The 14,605-nt window shown below is 42.8% G+C and overlaps 2 protein-coding genes and 1 non-coding gene across 3 annotated transcripts; 2 read left to right on the top strand and 1 right to left on the bottom strand.

The window, feature by feature from the left end:
- Nucleotides 1–455: 455 nt before the first annotated feature.
- MRPL18 (mitochondrial ribosomal protein L18) lies at nucleotides 456–3,366 on the bottom strand. The gene is made up of 4 exons (XM_069850988.1): nucleotides 3,267–3,366; nucleotides 2,123–2,303; nucleotides 911–1,145; nucleotides 456–656 (listed from the first exon to the last, which is right to left on the bottom strand). The coding sequence occupies exons 1-4, from the start codon at nucleotides 3,322–3,324 to the stop codon at nucleotides 585–587; spliced, it is 546 nt and encodes a 181-aa protein (XP_069707089.1). The 5' UTR covers nucleotides 3,325–3,366; the 3' UTR covers nucleotides 456–584.
- Nucleotides 3,367–5,594: 2,228 nt separating this feature from the next.
- Nucleotides 5,595–14,469, top strand: TCP1 (t-complex 1). Its single transcript, XM_069852185.1, has 12 exons — nucleotides 5,595–5,749; nucleotides 7,637–7,722; nucleotides 8,496–8,624; nucleotides 9,108–9,205; nucleotides 9,509–9,619; nucleotides 10,253–10,434; nucleotides 11,017–11,143; nucleotides 11,470–11,645; nucleotides 12,346–12,469; nucleotides 13,261–13,453; nucleotides 13,763–13,926; nucleotides 14,168–14,469. The coding sequence occupies exons 1-12, from the start codon at nucleotides 5,677–5,679 to the stop codon at nucleotides 14,379–14,381; spliced, it is 1,677 nt and encodes a 558-aa protein (XP_069708286.1). The 5' UTR covers nucleotides 5,595–5,676; the 3' UTR covers nucleotides 14,382–14,469.
- LOC138718452 (small nucleolar RNA SNORA29) lies at nucleotides 6,960–7,095 on the top strand. Its single transcript, XR_011337091.1, has one exon. It is a non-coding gene; the product is annotated as a small nucleolar RNA SNORA29 (small nucleolar RNA).
- Nucleotides 14,470–14,605: the final 136 nt, after the last annotated feature.

The raw sequence follows: 14,605 nt of genomic DNA, 5'->3' as shown, positions 1-14,605 counted from the left end.
GGCGTCCACGGCCTTGGGAGAGACGGGAAGGGCGGCTTCCGTCGGGCACTCGAGGGGTCGGTGCGGGAAAGCTGCAATGAGCTAGGGGAATGTCATCTTCTTACCGAGTTTAGCACAAAACCACTTCCCCGCCTGAGTCAGCACCCCGGAGGTGTTTAAAATACAAGTGGACAAGGTGCTCGGGGATAAGACTGAGTAGTGGACTGACATAACCTCCAAGGCCTTCTCCAACCTCACCACTCCGATTCCTTATGCTTCTGAGCATTCCGGTGACTGCATTTTGCTAAATTAGACTGGCAAGCATTTCAAAGAGTTCAGCCTAGAATCATAAAATAGATGAAAGAAGCATACTTTAAAATTGTTAAATTCTTAAGTAAATTCTGTTAGTTGATCAGGTTGAACCATAAAACAAAGGTGGTGAAGATTCTCCGATCAAGAAATGACACACACTTCCATGCATTTAAAAATATTTTATTTTAAGATGCAATGCTACAACATCTTCCAGCTCCGGACCTTCACTGTGCCAGTACACACACCTAAAGAAGCAAGTTTTTCTTTCGGAAGTTTTCCTGATGGTCTCCATTTTACTGATAAATTCTTCGTGGCTCCCGTAGAACAACACCGCCCTCCTCCATAGCTTTTACGAATTCCTGAATCTTGTTTAAAAGACAGAGAGACCCAAATAAGAACAAAGAAAAGGTATCAGCAGGGGCACGTTATGTGAAAGGGCAGAGGTTAACAGCCTGACTGAAGCAAAATGCCAGGAATTGCATCTCATCAAAATTACCCTTTTGAGCATTGTGAGAAGGGACTACCAAGCCACATACAAAAGCTACTGGTGAAGAGGAGTAAAATTAATGCTTAAAAAGGAAAAAAAAGGCCAAATGAGTGTCAGGAGATGGGTACTTGCCGAGTCACAACGATATTCCCAGGGTATAACAGCTTTAAAGTTCACAAAGTTGATTCCTGCTTCCAAACAGCGCTGTGCCATTACGTGGCCAAGGTTTTTGCATGCTGTCACTCCCTTGGGACTGTACAGGTGTCTCTTTATGGCCCACTCTCGGGTAGAGGCAGATAGCACAACATCCCCATTACAGCGCTCAACGTAGGCTTCTACATAATGCTGCGTCCGCTCAAGCCGTAATCTGGATGAAGGAAAGAAATAACATGGGGTGTGATGTCTTTTCCAGATCTAAAAAGAGAACACATTCAAATGGTTAAACGTATAAATGACTCAAATAAAATAAACGTCAATGTACTGGAGCTGTTAATACAATAATGATTTCTCGATTCTGCTTTTATTATCATATCTAGGGTTTTTTTGCTTACTTTATTAGAACATAAAATAGGATTCACTTTGCCAGTTCAACAGAGTGAAATTCCAAGAGGAACTTCACAGCAGTTACAGAGCTGACGATCCTACACTACCTCATGCCAGAGCTTGCTGCAAACTGAGCACTGTACACCTGCGCAGCGTGGGTGCTTATGAGCTAGATCAGAGAAACTGCTCCAGCAGAAAGGGAGCCTTAGGTTTGCTACACAGTCTCTTAAAGGCTTCCGCTTACACATCACGATCAGCAAGCATTCGAGCAATATTTCATAAGCCATAACAGGTGTCAACAGGGTGCTAGCTGCAACCGTTTTCTATTACATTGAAACAACATGAAGTTTCCAGGTAAGAACAAACTGAACGTAGTTCTCCCCTCAAGAACAAAACAGCGATTTGAAATCCGCAGCTTAAAAAGAACTTATTTCCCAGAGGACAAGAAACCAGCATTTTCTTAAAAAAAAAATAAAAACAAAACCCAAAACGCTACAGACTACTTGGTGCCTTAAATGAAACAACGATGCACGTCAGCACAGGACTAGGAGAATCCTAAGGTAAACAGCAGTTGCTTAAGCAACATTGTGCTACCTTAATGACAGATCTCCAATACATATTCTAACTTGCACATGATGATAGCCTACTGTTCTCTGACCATAGAAGATACCAGTTTATTAAGAACAAGTAAGATGCACAAAAAGTGCATCTTGTAGAAATTTCACCTGGTGGGTTTGTTGGTTTGGTTTTTTCTAAATTTATTTTGGAGTCTCAATTTCTGCTGGTAACTTTCTGACTCACCTATGCCAGAATTCACGCTTTGGCCATGTCGTCTTCCAGCCACGCTCCTTCCGAGCCAGGCCCAACTGCTCCAAGTTCCGAGGATTCCTGTTAGTGAAGTCTGGGGCAACAATCTCATTTTCGCTTGTGTCCACTTCTGTCTCAGTTTTCAGACTGGCAGTAGTCGAAGCAAAACGAAGACCTTGAGGGAAAGCAGGAAAAAAAAACCCAAGTTAAAAAAATATAATGTAGACATTAGAATAAATAAAATACAGAACGATGCAGCTTGCAAAAAGTAGCATGGCAAAATTAGCTTTTTACTGTTTTTTAAACACTAAACAGATGGATCACCAGAGCTCAACCTGTGTCTCCATTTGTGAGGTGATCCGTAAGCAAAAAATTAAAAATATATCTAGTTTTAGCAGTGGTTCAAAAATATACAAATTCACATAGCCCTAGAAACCCCCAGCAATAAATCTTAAAAAATACTGAGAGTGACCTACACAAAGAATGAATGACAGCGCTGCCAAGTAACAAAGTAAAAATCATCAACCATAGTATCATAAAATAGTTTAAAGGACCTTAGAGATCACCCAGTTCCAACCCCTCCTGCCATGGACAGGGACACCTCCCACTAGATCAGGGTGCCCAGGCCCACCCCCATCCAAACCTGGCTTTGAACACCCCCAGGGATGGGGCAGCCACGACTTCCCTAGGCAACCTTTTCCAGTGTCTCACCACTCTCATTGTAAAAAATTCCTTCTGAATAGCTAATCTGAGTCTCCCCTCTTTCAGCTTAAAGCCATCCCTCCTCATCCTACCCCTGCACTCCTTGCTAAAAAACCCATCTTTCCCGCAAGCCCCCTTTTATTACTGGAAGACTGTTACAAGGTCTCCCTTGAGCCGTCTCTAAGCTAATAAAGCCCAACTCTCGATCCTGCCGGGCTAATTATGGTCACCAACTTAGGCAACAAACTGCAGAGCGGAGCGAGGTTCGCAAACTCGCTCTGCTACGCAACTTTTCAGTCCAGAGAGGCCGCGGGAAGCTCTCACCGGCATCGGGCAGGGCCTCTGCCCAGACCCCCCGCCAGCACCGCCGGGAGCAGGGCAGGGTGGCGTAACGCGGAGCCCCTGCCGCGGGGGAGAGGCGAGGGGCCGAGCTTACCCGCTCCGGGCGCGGCCAGCCCGCGGGCCGCCAGCAGCAGCCGCCCCCGCAGCGCCATGGGCAGCCCCCGCCGCCCTTCAGCGCCGCCCGCGCGCCGCCATCTTGGACAGGGCGGCACCGCTCCACCCCGGAAAACGGAAGTGGAAAGGGCGGGGAGCGCTTCCGGTCGCTCGGGCCCTAGGGGAGCACGTGGTGGCGCCGGTCACATCGCCCGGAGAAGCTCGGAGAAGCGCTCGGAGAAGCGCGTTATCGCTCTCTCGTTCCCTGGCGGTGAGGCGCTGGCACAGGTTTCCCAGAGAAGCTGTGGCTGCCCCATTCCTGGAGGCGTTCAAGGCCAGTTTGGATGGGGCTTTGAGCAACCTGATCCAGTGGGAGGTGTCCCGGCCCATGGCAGGGGATGGAACTGAATGACGTTTAAGGTCCTTTCTAACCGAAACTATTCTGTGATTCTGTAAGTCATTATGTTTGATGATTTGAGAAACGCTTATTCACTGGTAAAACATTGAAAAAGACAAAGTCTTCAAAGCATTTTTATATAATGCATTTATTTTACCATTCAGCGCTGAATCGGATGCCCTTCTAAACAAGCCATCCCATCTTACAAATGTAGTTGGTATATATACTAGTTTTAGACAAACAACCTTGTAAGTCTTCAAAGAATGTTTATTTCTTTAGGTTATCCAGCCTCCTGTGGAGACTTCTTCGGTTTATCTCCTGACCCAAGACAACTGCATCTCACAAGCCCATTAAGCACATCAATAAATTCTCGCAGCCTGAAGATGCGTTATCCCTTGACCTAAGACAACTTCATCTTAAAAGACAACTAAGCACATCCATAAATTCTTGCTACTCTGAGAGTGTTTATTTTTTCAGGTTATTCATCTGTGTCTGGAGAGCGTCTCCATATTATGTCTTGATACAAGACAGATTTATATTACAAGATAATTAAACATAGAAACCAGCTGCAGCAAAATTTATCAGTCAATTCTCGCAATGAGTTAAGTTAATGAATAAGCTTAAGCAATAAATCATGCCCAACTTGCAGTTAGAAAAAATACGCTTGTAACAGGAGCTTTGCTTGTTGAAGATTGACTAGTTGTAACAAGCAACAAATCAAGTACTGTGTTAATACTGCATCTGAAATATTTCAAAGTGGAATATTTTGATTTAAGCTAAAGTACGGTTATATTTTGTCTACAAGGCTGTAGTTTTTGGAAGTTGGACAGAATGTCCCTCTGATAGCATGTTTTCTTTACAGTGGCGTTTTCCAGACATTGTTTGTTCCTTAAAGATGCTAACGCCTTGTGTTCAGTGTGATTTGTGCCTCTTCTTTTGTAATCACCTCTGTTCGGAGTTTTCATCTACCTTAAAGCCAAGGTCAAGGAGAGAGCTGAAGCCAGCTTCAAATTAGCAAGAGTTTTGACTATTGCAAAGTTTCATAACATTACAGTTCGACCTTGGAAAGTAATAGAATACGTGCAAGATTTCTGGGAAAATTTATACAGATGCACGTAAGTGGGGAAATATGTTCTGTAACCAGCCTTTGTCTCATTGCACATGATTGATGGAGATCACTCCTGCATGTTGCCAGGCCCGATAAAGGATGCTCTATTTCTGGAACTCCTAAACGAGTCTTAGAGAGTTTTATTTGCTGGCATTTTTGGTATAAGCGTATCCAGCAGAGTTAAATTCTAGCTTTTCATTTAACGTTGTTATGAAACCTCGCAATAGTCAGAAGTCTTGCTAGTTTGGCGCTGGCTCCAGCTCTGTCTGACCCTGCATTTGAGACGGGGAGAGGCTGCAGACAGAGGTGGTGGCAGAGGACACGCCAGCACAGATCGCTCCCCACACAAGGCGCCATCATCTCCTTGGAGCGAACAGCGCCTGGAAAAACACTGCTTGAAACCACACACGCCGTCAGAGGGACCTCCTGACGTTCAAATAGCGCAACTGCTTAGATAAAACCTAACTCTGCTTTAGCTAAAGTGAGAAACTCCCCACTTTTTGGAACAGTAGCTAGTCCTTGCATCACGCCCTCCCCAGCTCTCCGAACACCGCCCCTAAGGCGGCGGGAGCGCCGCCCCGGGACCCCCACGGCAACGCGCATGCGCCGCCTCCCCCCCGCCCCGTCGCCTTCTAGAACGTCCTGGAAGCCTCCCTCCCTGCCTCTTCCGCGTTGGGGGCTTTGTCGGGCGGCGCGGGCCAATCGCGGCTGGGCTGGGCGGTGCGGGCCAATCGCGACTTGAGGCTGGGCTGGCGCCGCGCGCTGTGATTGGTCAGGACGGTCTTGGCCCCGCCCCCTAACGCGTCCCCGTTGTCCCTCCCCCTCCCGTGTGTGTATGGGGAGGGTGTGTACCCATCATCCCTTGCGGCGCGGCGGGCTGCCGTCCGTGTCGGGGCGCGGCGGAAGATGGCGGCGATGGAGGGGCCCTTGGCCGTGTTCGGCGACAGGACCAGCGGGGACGCCATCCGCACGCAGAACGGTACGGGTGGGGGGCCCCGGCGGAGTGGGGAGGGGCCGCGGGGAGAGACAGGGCAGAGCCAGGGCGGCGCGGGTGCTGCCGCCGCCATCGCCATGTGCTCGCTCGGCTCGGCCCGGCCCCCGCCCGTTCTCCCCCCACCCCCCGGACCGGGAGAGGCCTCGCTTCCCGACCCCGCCGCTGAGGGGGCGCCGAGACCCATAGTGACGCCAGATATACTCTCTTAAGACTCATTTTGGGGATTTAAAAAGGAAGCAGCCTTTATTAGGGTCGGGAGACGCGAAGGAGCGATCCCCATTAACGATGGGCAGCTGGGACGGGATAGATTTCCCAGAAATCTTACGCTTTTAACGTTAGCATGAAACTCCACAGTCGTAAAAATTAGATAATTTAGACCGGGCTCCAGGGAGACAAAGCTGGGGTCAGAATAGATTTCCCACTTAACCTGCAGTCGCCTTCGTTGGTGGTCTTTCCCTGTCTCAAATGAAAGGTCAGGCACAGCTGGAGCCAACTCCAAATTAGCGAGAGTTTTGACTGTTGTGAGGTTCATGATAGCATTAAAATTAGCCCTAGGAGAGTAATCGTGTATACATAATATTTCTGGGATAATTTATGCCTGTAAGCGTACGTTAGTGGGAAATACATTATCCCCAGCTTTTGTTTCGCTGCACGTGATTGATGAAGATCGCTCCCTCGTGTTTCTCAGGCCTGACAAAGGATGCTTCCTTTCCAAAACCAGTCATAGTTTATTTACCAGCATTTTCGGTATGGCCACTGTTGTCGGGGTGGAGGGAGGGTGGGTGGCACGTCTCCTGTGCGAGAGAGAGGGTCCCACCCTGGGCGTCTCGGTGGCCAGATGGCTCCGTGCCCCATTTGTTCTTGGCCAGGTTCTCAAAAGCGTTTGCCGTTTCTCAGGATTTTATCTCGAGTCTTGGGGAATACTGCAGATTCGAAGCGTTCTCGGTTTCTGGCTATATAAAAGGCAAAGGAAGAAGCTGAAGACCTGCTTCTTGATGATCGTGAGAGTCGTGTGGCTCTGACGATGCTTCAGGCAGAATACTTAACGATGAAAATAATCTGTGGCTGAGATTCTACTCAGTAATGGCATCTTTGATACAAAGGTTATTTCTTTCTGAAAGCTGCTGTTGGTCCTTCAAAACAAAAGAATTACTTATATTATTTGACATTCAAAGTGAAAGTCTGGGTTGTAGCTATTCCCATTCTACTACCGCTTTTTCAATTTCTGGATTAAGTGGCTATGCTTGTGGGATAAAGAAAAATTTGCCACGGTCTGAAGGAAAAGGTTGGTTGTATCTTTTTCCTATATGAAGTTGGCAGAACATCATTTAAACAAGCCACTGTGTTAGAGATTTCATGTTACTTCTGTAGTGACTGAAAAAACCCCCGCTTTTTTATATAATGAGTATTTATTCAGTCACAGACCTGATCCAGACAAAAAGAGGTGTTACTAATTGATATATGATGATTGTTCTATAGCTTTTTAGAACTAAGGAGTAAATGAGAACAAAGTTCCATAGTATGACTTGCTACTGCTAGAGGAAACAGTGCTGCCAACCTGTGCTAAGCTACAGCCACCACTGCTCTTATAAAATCAGTGGCGCTCTCCATCTTTCTGAAAAGAGTCTTTTTCTGATAGGTTGGTTGTGCCAGGTTAGTTAGCTGAACCAGCTTGGAGGGAAGAGTGAGGTTTGGCACAGGTTTTATTTTTAGTGTCAGCAAGCCATTACTAGCTTAGTTAGGCTGAAACCTAGTCCTGAATTGAGTGTCTTTATCTCAGCTTTTTGAATCGCAGGTTCTTGGCACGTTTACTTGTAAACCTGAATCGCCTTAAATTTGGAAAGGTAATATTTTTTTCTTTCATTTATTCAGTTACTGCTGCATCTGCTATTGCCAATATTGTGAAGAGCTCTCTTGGGCCAGTTGGTCTGGATAAGATGCTGGTGGATGATATTGGGGTAAGTAAGCTTTCCTCAGGAAATGTCAGGAGGACTTGCATTCCTCTGTAAAATTGCTTCCACTTAGTGTGCTTCGAAGGTCTAATGTGCACGTGCCTAGTTTTTTCCATGATTCTGAGAGGAGGTATGGGGGAGGAGAGTAGTCAAATTGAACATCAGATAATGTAAGGTACATCATTTTAGTTCAATCTAGTACTGTAGTTTGTGGTACAGTTGTCTCCTTTCTACATGTAAGTTCTTGTCACCACTTATAAGCATTGGTCAGACACACGGTAAAGAGTAGCACCGTTTAAGTCACGCCTTGTGATGGTGTTGACTTGTATATCCTGATCTGAACATGATAAGAAATAACAAAAACCGAATTCTTGTAATTCCATTGCAATTTAAAGGCTGTATTCCGCAGTTTATATTTTAAAAATATTTCAAGCAAATGAGGAAAGTTTGACATTTTACAGCCTGATGTAATAGAAAACTGTATTAACAGGGTCTTCGCTGTACTACTGTTAATCTAGCATGTGCAAAATGTTTGATGATGTTCTGTAACATAAAGATTTTCCTGATAAAAAGAAGGTGCAGATTCTTCACTGGAAACCCTTCTATTGTAAGAATGGGACTCTTGATTAAAAGGAAGTGGTAAACATTTGGTATAAATACTTACTTTATGGACAGTTTTAAAGAATAATTAGCTTTCATTTGTATCAATGTTATGAAAGACAACAATCAACCTGAAGTATATTTTGGTGATACTTTAACATTTGTTTTTGGAAAATTAGGATGTAACCATTACTAATGATGGTGCCACCATTCTGAAGTTGCTAGAAGTGGAACACCCTGCTGCAAAAGTTCTTTGTGAGCTGGCAGACTTGCAAGACAAAGAAGTTGGCGATGGGACAACCTCAGTGGTAGGTAGAAAGTTTTACAGGCAGATAAACCAAAAATCAGTGTTTCATTATCTTCTGATTTGTCTGTTATGACTCTTGATGCAGTGACAACTGATGGTACATAACTAAAAGCTTTGCGGTTGACAATGTAAGCATTTACAGAATAAAACATTAGACTTGTGCTTTTTTAGAGATGCTAGTATCTATACACAGCTGGTGCTCTGGAATGTCATTTCCCTGCTGCAATTTCATTATTTGTTGTAATAGATTCTGAATTAAGGTTCAGAATTCTTAACAACCATGAGAAATTCAAGTTTTTCGACTAATAAGGATGCAAAGTGTTGAAAACTTACCTGAGACTTTGCAGTTTGGTGCGGAGGCGGATTCAGGTGGCTCTTGATGTCAGAAACTGTTTAGAATTCTGGGTTCCAAATATTTGCTTACACGAGTGGACATTGGAAAGCTACTTGAGATACATGTGTCTGGTGTTTGTATTTCAAACAGGTAATTATTGCTGCAGAACTTCTGAAAAATGCAGATGAGCTAGTGAAACAGAAAATTCATCCTACCTCCATTATTGGTGGATACCGACTTGCTTGCAAGTAAGAAACTAAGTTGAAGTACATTGCATTTTTTAAGGTACAATAACTGCGTGCTTTTTGTTTATTTCTGTATTTTTGTCTGCATTAAGACAGACTTCTTGGTGCAAAGGGGATAAGTTGGTTTTTTTTTTTGTTCGGGCAGGGGTTTTTTTTGGGTTGGTTGGGGTTTTGTTGATTTGGGGTTTTTTATTTTTTATTTCTGCAATAACAATGTCATATAGCTATTTTAGAAAAGGCATTTATTTGTGTTCTTTGAGGTAACAAGGGCTGAAAACATGTAAAATTTCTGTCTTTATTCTACAGGGAAGCGGTTCGCTACATCAATGAAAATCTTATTATTAACACAGATGAATTGGGCAGGGAGTGCCTAATTAATGCTGCTAAAACATCAATGTCCTCTAAAATTATAGGAATGTATCCTTTAACTTGATCCAGTTAGTTAAGCGAGAGTGATTGGAGAGCTTGAGTAGCAAGGCTAATTTCCTTTGCAGCAGTTTTTAATGAATGGGGTGTAGTATTCAAGCTGTTTTTATAACGGGTGTGAAGAACGTTCAGTCTCTTCAAGTCATTTCAACCTTGCTGAGCATATAATAGCTTTAACTGCGTTGCTTCCTTATTGACGTGTCACGTTAGTGAGACTAGATAAGGAGTTGTGTGAATGGAAGAATGTGTTACAGAAGTCTGGTACCTGGGCTGCAAATCTAGAGGAAAGGAGGTTGCATTTTACTCCATGGTCACAGAAAAATCTGTATTTTTAGCTTTTGTGCTAAAAAGGGAATGCAGACTGACATAAGTATTCTTGTTATGGAACAAAAGACGTGTAAGATGTGAGAATCACCCTAGCCTGTCCTAGTTTTCTTACCAGTGCTTCAGCTTTTAAGAATTACTCCTTTCTCTAAGGCAGAGATGAAGAAAGCTAGCACTTCTGTGCCTTTCTGAAGTTGTGAAATCTTTGTTGACAAGTTTTGACTCTTAATTTGGGTGCTACCTGTGACTTTTTAAGCCTAACAGTAGTTTTATTTAGTTTTAACCTTAACAGCATTATAGTGATGGTGATTTCTTTGCTAATATGGTGGTGGATGCTGCACTGGCAGTTAAATACACAGACCAGAAGGGTCAGGCTCGGTATCCAATCAACTCTGTTAATGTCTTGAAGGCACATGGCCGCAGCCAAAAAGAGAGCATTCTTGTGAACGGTTACGCTCTGAACTGCGTGGTGGGCTCACAGGGTAAGAATATGCGAAGTTTCATGAAGCTTGTTTGTTAACTCGGTCCTCTTTAGTCTTCCTGCGTGGATCTTCTTACTAATTGCATTAGTTGCAAATTGTGGGGTTTTAATTCCAGAACAATTAAACAGGAACGCAAAAACCTAACGCTTCACCAGTGGTTTCTAGGCTAAGGTCTAGCTAATAGGGATCCCCAAAGTGTTGGTAAGTTACTGTGGTTTCCCTAGTAGTAGCCTGACAACATTGTGAATATTCTGGAATATTAGCACCTCCCAGTGTTAAGTTGTAGGGAATTCCTGCATGTAGCAGAGCTAAGGATGGGAGACTGATGGGTAAACTTTTCATGGTCATTCACATTCTGGGGTTGGGGTCTGTGAAAAGGTAAACAGATTATGGGAGAGACTTTTTTTAAAAAATTCCCTGTGAAAGTTTTTATTAGCAACTTCTGTACTGGAGCAGAACTGGAGGTGGAGAGGCCAACTGAATAGAAATCTGAAAGTAGCAGTAGTTTTAATCTCTAACGCTAACCTGATGTTGTCTTAAGGCAATGTGACAAAATCCTTTTACTTTCTTTTCATTTGTCAGGTATGACCAAGAGAATAGTTAATGCAAAGATTGCATGCCTTGACTTCAGTCTGCAGAAAGCAAAAATGAAGCTTGGTGTTCAGATTGTTATCTCAGACCCTGAGAAGCTGGACCAGATAAGGCAGAGGTGTGTGTAAGCTTGAGTAACTGAAGCAGTGGGGCTTCACAGGCATGTTTTGCTCTCTCCTGTTGAGGTGGCTCGATGTAATTTTGGCTGAGCAGGAGGTAAAAATTACAGGAGGTAAAAATGTTTTAAATGTTAATGTTTCCCAACAATACCAAAAATTAATGGTAGAAGTCTTTATTTCTGGAGGCAGAACTAGTTTGAAGTCAGTTTTCAAGTGGCCCTCTCTCCTCGCAGAGCTTCACATTAAGATTTCAGGAAATGGGTTAACAGAATGTGATTGTATATTTTTAAAGATATTTTTGCAACTTTTGACTTTATCCCTGCAGAGAGTCAGATATTACCAAAGAAAGGATCCAGAAGATTTTGGCCACCGGTGCCAATGTTATTCTCACCACTGGAGGTATTGATGATATGTGCCTGAAATACTTTGTTGATGCGGGTGCTATGGCAGTACGAAGAGTTGTAAAAAGGGACCTTAAGCGGATTGCTAAGGCATCTGGAGGTATGTATACGTAAAAAATATCTTATTTACTTTTTTTTTTCATTACTAATACCTTAACAACAGCTTTTACTTAACTAGTTTTTAAAATACATCTTCTTAACATGCAAGCCATGTATGAGTACAGTAGGATTTGACTGCTGAAGATTTACAGTGTGGGGGAGGGCTGAGGAATGCTGCCCTTGCACTGGGAAGACTGTCCTCTTGTGGAAATAAGAGCCAGAGTCTGTGTTCGTTTAAAGTCTTTATTAGCGCATGTAATTTATAAAGCCTTTGTTTGGAAAGTTGCGTTCAATACATTGTTTAGACAGTTCAGGACTAATTAAGAACTTCTAAATCATTTAATATATAATGCTAATTAATTAATTAATACGTAATACAAATCTGGTCATGTACTGATTTTGTCTATCAATTCTTAAATTTGCAAGCAAGCGTTTTTGTGATTGTTGAGCCCAGGAGCTCATGTTAGTTGTGGAAAAGTGTTGTAAAAGTTGAGCAAAAAGAGCGGTATTGATTATAAACTGCAGAGTATTGAATTGTTACCTGAGAATTAGAAGTGTTGTTGAATTTAAGAAAAAGCTACTTATGCTGCTTTTCTTTCTGATGTCACTTCCTGGTTTTCTTCCTGTATGCCTGTTCTGGGAAGTCTGCAAAGCTTGTGCTGGAACTGAATGCTAATTCCCCTTCTGTTTGTTTGTTAAAGCAACCATCTGTTCAACCCTTGCAAACCTTGAAGGTGAGGAGAGCTTTGAGGCAGCAATGCTGGGACAGGCTGAAGAGGTGATCCAAGAAAGAATCTGTGATGATGAGCTGATTTTAATCAAGAAGTAAGGATACTTTTTAAAATAATGCTCAGTTTTGCATGTACTTTATTTTAAATTTGAGATAATCTCATTAATTTACTTCCATGCTGCGAGTAGTTACGCACATGGGAAAGAATATGCAAGTCCACTGCAAATTAGAGGTGAAAGTATGAGTATTTTATATCTTCTGGGGCAGGACACTGTGTCATCAACCATAATGTATGAGACAATTGGTTTGCTAGATAGACAACCTAATGCTTGTTTAACAAGAACATACCTTGGATATTAACTTTTTACTGCCTCAGAATCCCTTCTCAGTGTTCAGCTTCTATAGTCTTATTTGTGAGTGAATGAAATATGTTCACCATGGCACAGATACTGCCAGCGTTACAGTATAAGCAGTCACATCATTAGCTCACTTGCTGGCTATGCAAAAAGAGAGCTTTTTTAATATCTCATTTCATTTTCTCCCTGTTTGATGGAAGAAAATCTTGTCTATCGTGCTTTTGCAGGTAGCTTTCTCTAAAAGGCTAATACTCAAACTAGATTCTTGCATATTAGGAATATTAATTTACTAAGTTACTATGTATGTATTTATGTACATATAATGGTTGGGCTCAATGATCTTGGAGGTCTCTTCCAACCTGGTGGTTCTGTATCCTACAGGGTGCATAACAACGTTAAGATTTTCTTTTAAAGCTTCAAAGAATCTAGCTGAACAGAACTTGGCTTTGGATGAAAAATAATTAAGCAAGAAGAGTTGTAATTTATATTTTGTTCAACACAGCTGACTTTGCATTCCTTTTTTCCCCTAGTACAAAGGCTCGTACTTCAGCATCCATTATCTTGCGAGGAGCTAATGACTTCATGTGCGATGAAATGGAACGATCTATACATGATGCTCTGTGTGTGGTTAAAAGGGTATTGGAATCCAAGTCTGTTGTCCCGGGTGGTGGTGCTGTAGAGGCAGCGCTTTCAATATATCTCGAAAATTATGCAACTAGCATGGTAAGTCTTGTGCAAAGAAGTAACAGCACATGTGTGTTAAAGGACAATATGAATTTTCAAGCATTTGTTTCCATTTGCTATAAGTCAGTTCTGTGGTTCATGAAAACCTAATCATGTTAAAGAGCGTAAGCAGCTTCTTTAAAAGGGAGGCTATGAATTATTCTTTCTCTGATAATGAGACTATAGAGTTCTTTGTTCTAAAAATAGGTTTTGCCTGTCAGAACCCCTCCTATTGACCCTCTTGATCATGGCTGTAATTTGAGATCTTTTGTTGCAGCAGTTGGTTTAAAAGCTTTTTCCTTATTCCAGGGATCACGTGAACAACTTGCAATAGCAGAATTTGCAAGATCCCTCTTAGTAATTCCAAATACGTTGGCAGTAAATGCCGCTCAAGATGCAACAGATCTCGTTGCAAAGCTGAGAGCGTTCCACAACGAGGCTCAAGTTAACCCGGATCGCAAAAATCTGAAATGGTAAGTATTCAGCTGTAGAAGGCATGAAGTAGATTGATTATATAGATGGAAATTTGTTATGCCACTACACTGAACCACGATTTGCCTGTGAGAAAACGGTGTAGGCTATTGGTGGAATTTTTCTCCCTCTCTCCGTGAGTCCTAGGTATGTGTCACTGGGACCCAGTAGTAGTTAAACAGTGTACTCCCAACTACCTTTCTACTTATTTTGCCTCTCCGTCTGACTATTTTTTCTTTGCAGGATTGGCCTTGACTTGATCAATGGAAAACCTCGCGATAACAAGCAAGCTGGTGTTTTTGAACCAACGGTGGTTAAAACTAAGAGCCTAAAGTTTGCAACAGAAGCTGCAATTACTATTCTTCGAATTGATGATCTTATTAAACTGCACCCTGAAACTAAAGAAGAGAGAGGGTGCTATGAGGATGCAGTTCACTCTGGAGCACTTGAAGAATAACTTAGGATTTATTTATGTTCGTCTAACTCACATTTCCCACTCTTGTAACTAAAATGTTAATAAAACAAGTGGTTGAATGCTGCTGCTATTTTCTTGCGAACAATTAATTTTTTGAAAGTGAGGTTGGTCCTTGCATTGAGAGTGTAAACTCGAGGGTGTGTTAGCAAGAGGGTCTGCAGTAGCCACTAATCTTCTGGCAAGGCAATGACCATGGGGCAATAAGT

The sequence above is a fragment of the Phaenicophaeus curvirostris genome, chromosome 2 (assembly GCF_032191515.1).
Source record: "Phaenicophaeus curvirostris isolate KB17595 chromosome 2, BPBGC_Pcur_1.0, whole genome shotgun sequence".
Taxonomy (NCBI): domain Eukaryota; kingdom Metazoa; phylum Chordata; class Aves; order Cuculiformes; family Cuculidae; genus Phaenicophaeus; species Phaenicophaeus curvirostris.
The sequence above is the reverse complement of the archived record's forward strand: the minus strand, read 5'-3'. Positions and strand labels throughout refer to the sequence as shown.

Coding starts and splice junctions, on each gene's coding strand:
- MRPL18 (XM_069850988.1), bottom strand. CDS start 3,324: ATGGCGCTGCGGGGGCGGCTGCTGCTGGCGGCCCGCGGGCTGGCCGCG. Junction 2,304..3,266: donor GCTGGCCGCGCCCGGAGCGG/GTAAGCTCGGCC, acceptor CTTTCCCTCAAG/GTCTTCGTTTTGCTTCGACT. Junction 657..910: donor GGGAATATCGTTGTGACTCG/GCAAGTACCCAT, acceptor CTTTTAAACAAG/ATTCAGGAATTCGTAAAAGC.
- TCP1 (XM_069852185.1), top strand. CDS start 5,677: ATGGCGGCGATGGAGGGGCCCTTGGCCGTGTTCGGCGACAGGACCAGC. Junction 11,144..11,469: donor CTGGACCAGATAAGGCAGAG/GTGTGTGTAAGC, acceptor TTATCCCTGCAG/AGAGTCAGATATTACCAAAG. Junction 13,454..13,762: donor AAAATTATGCAACTAGCATG/GTAAGTCTTGTG, acceptor TCCTTATTCCAG/GGATCACGTGAACAACTTGC.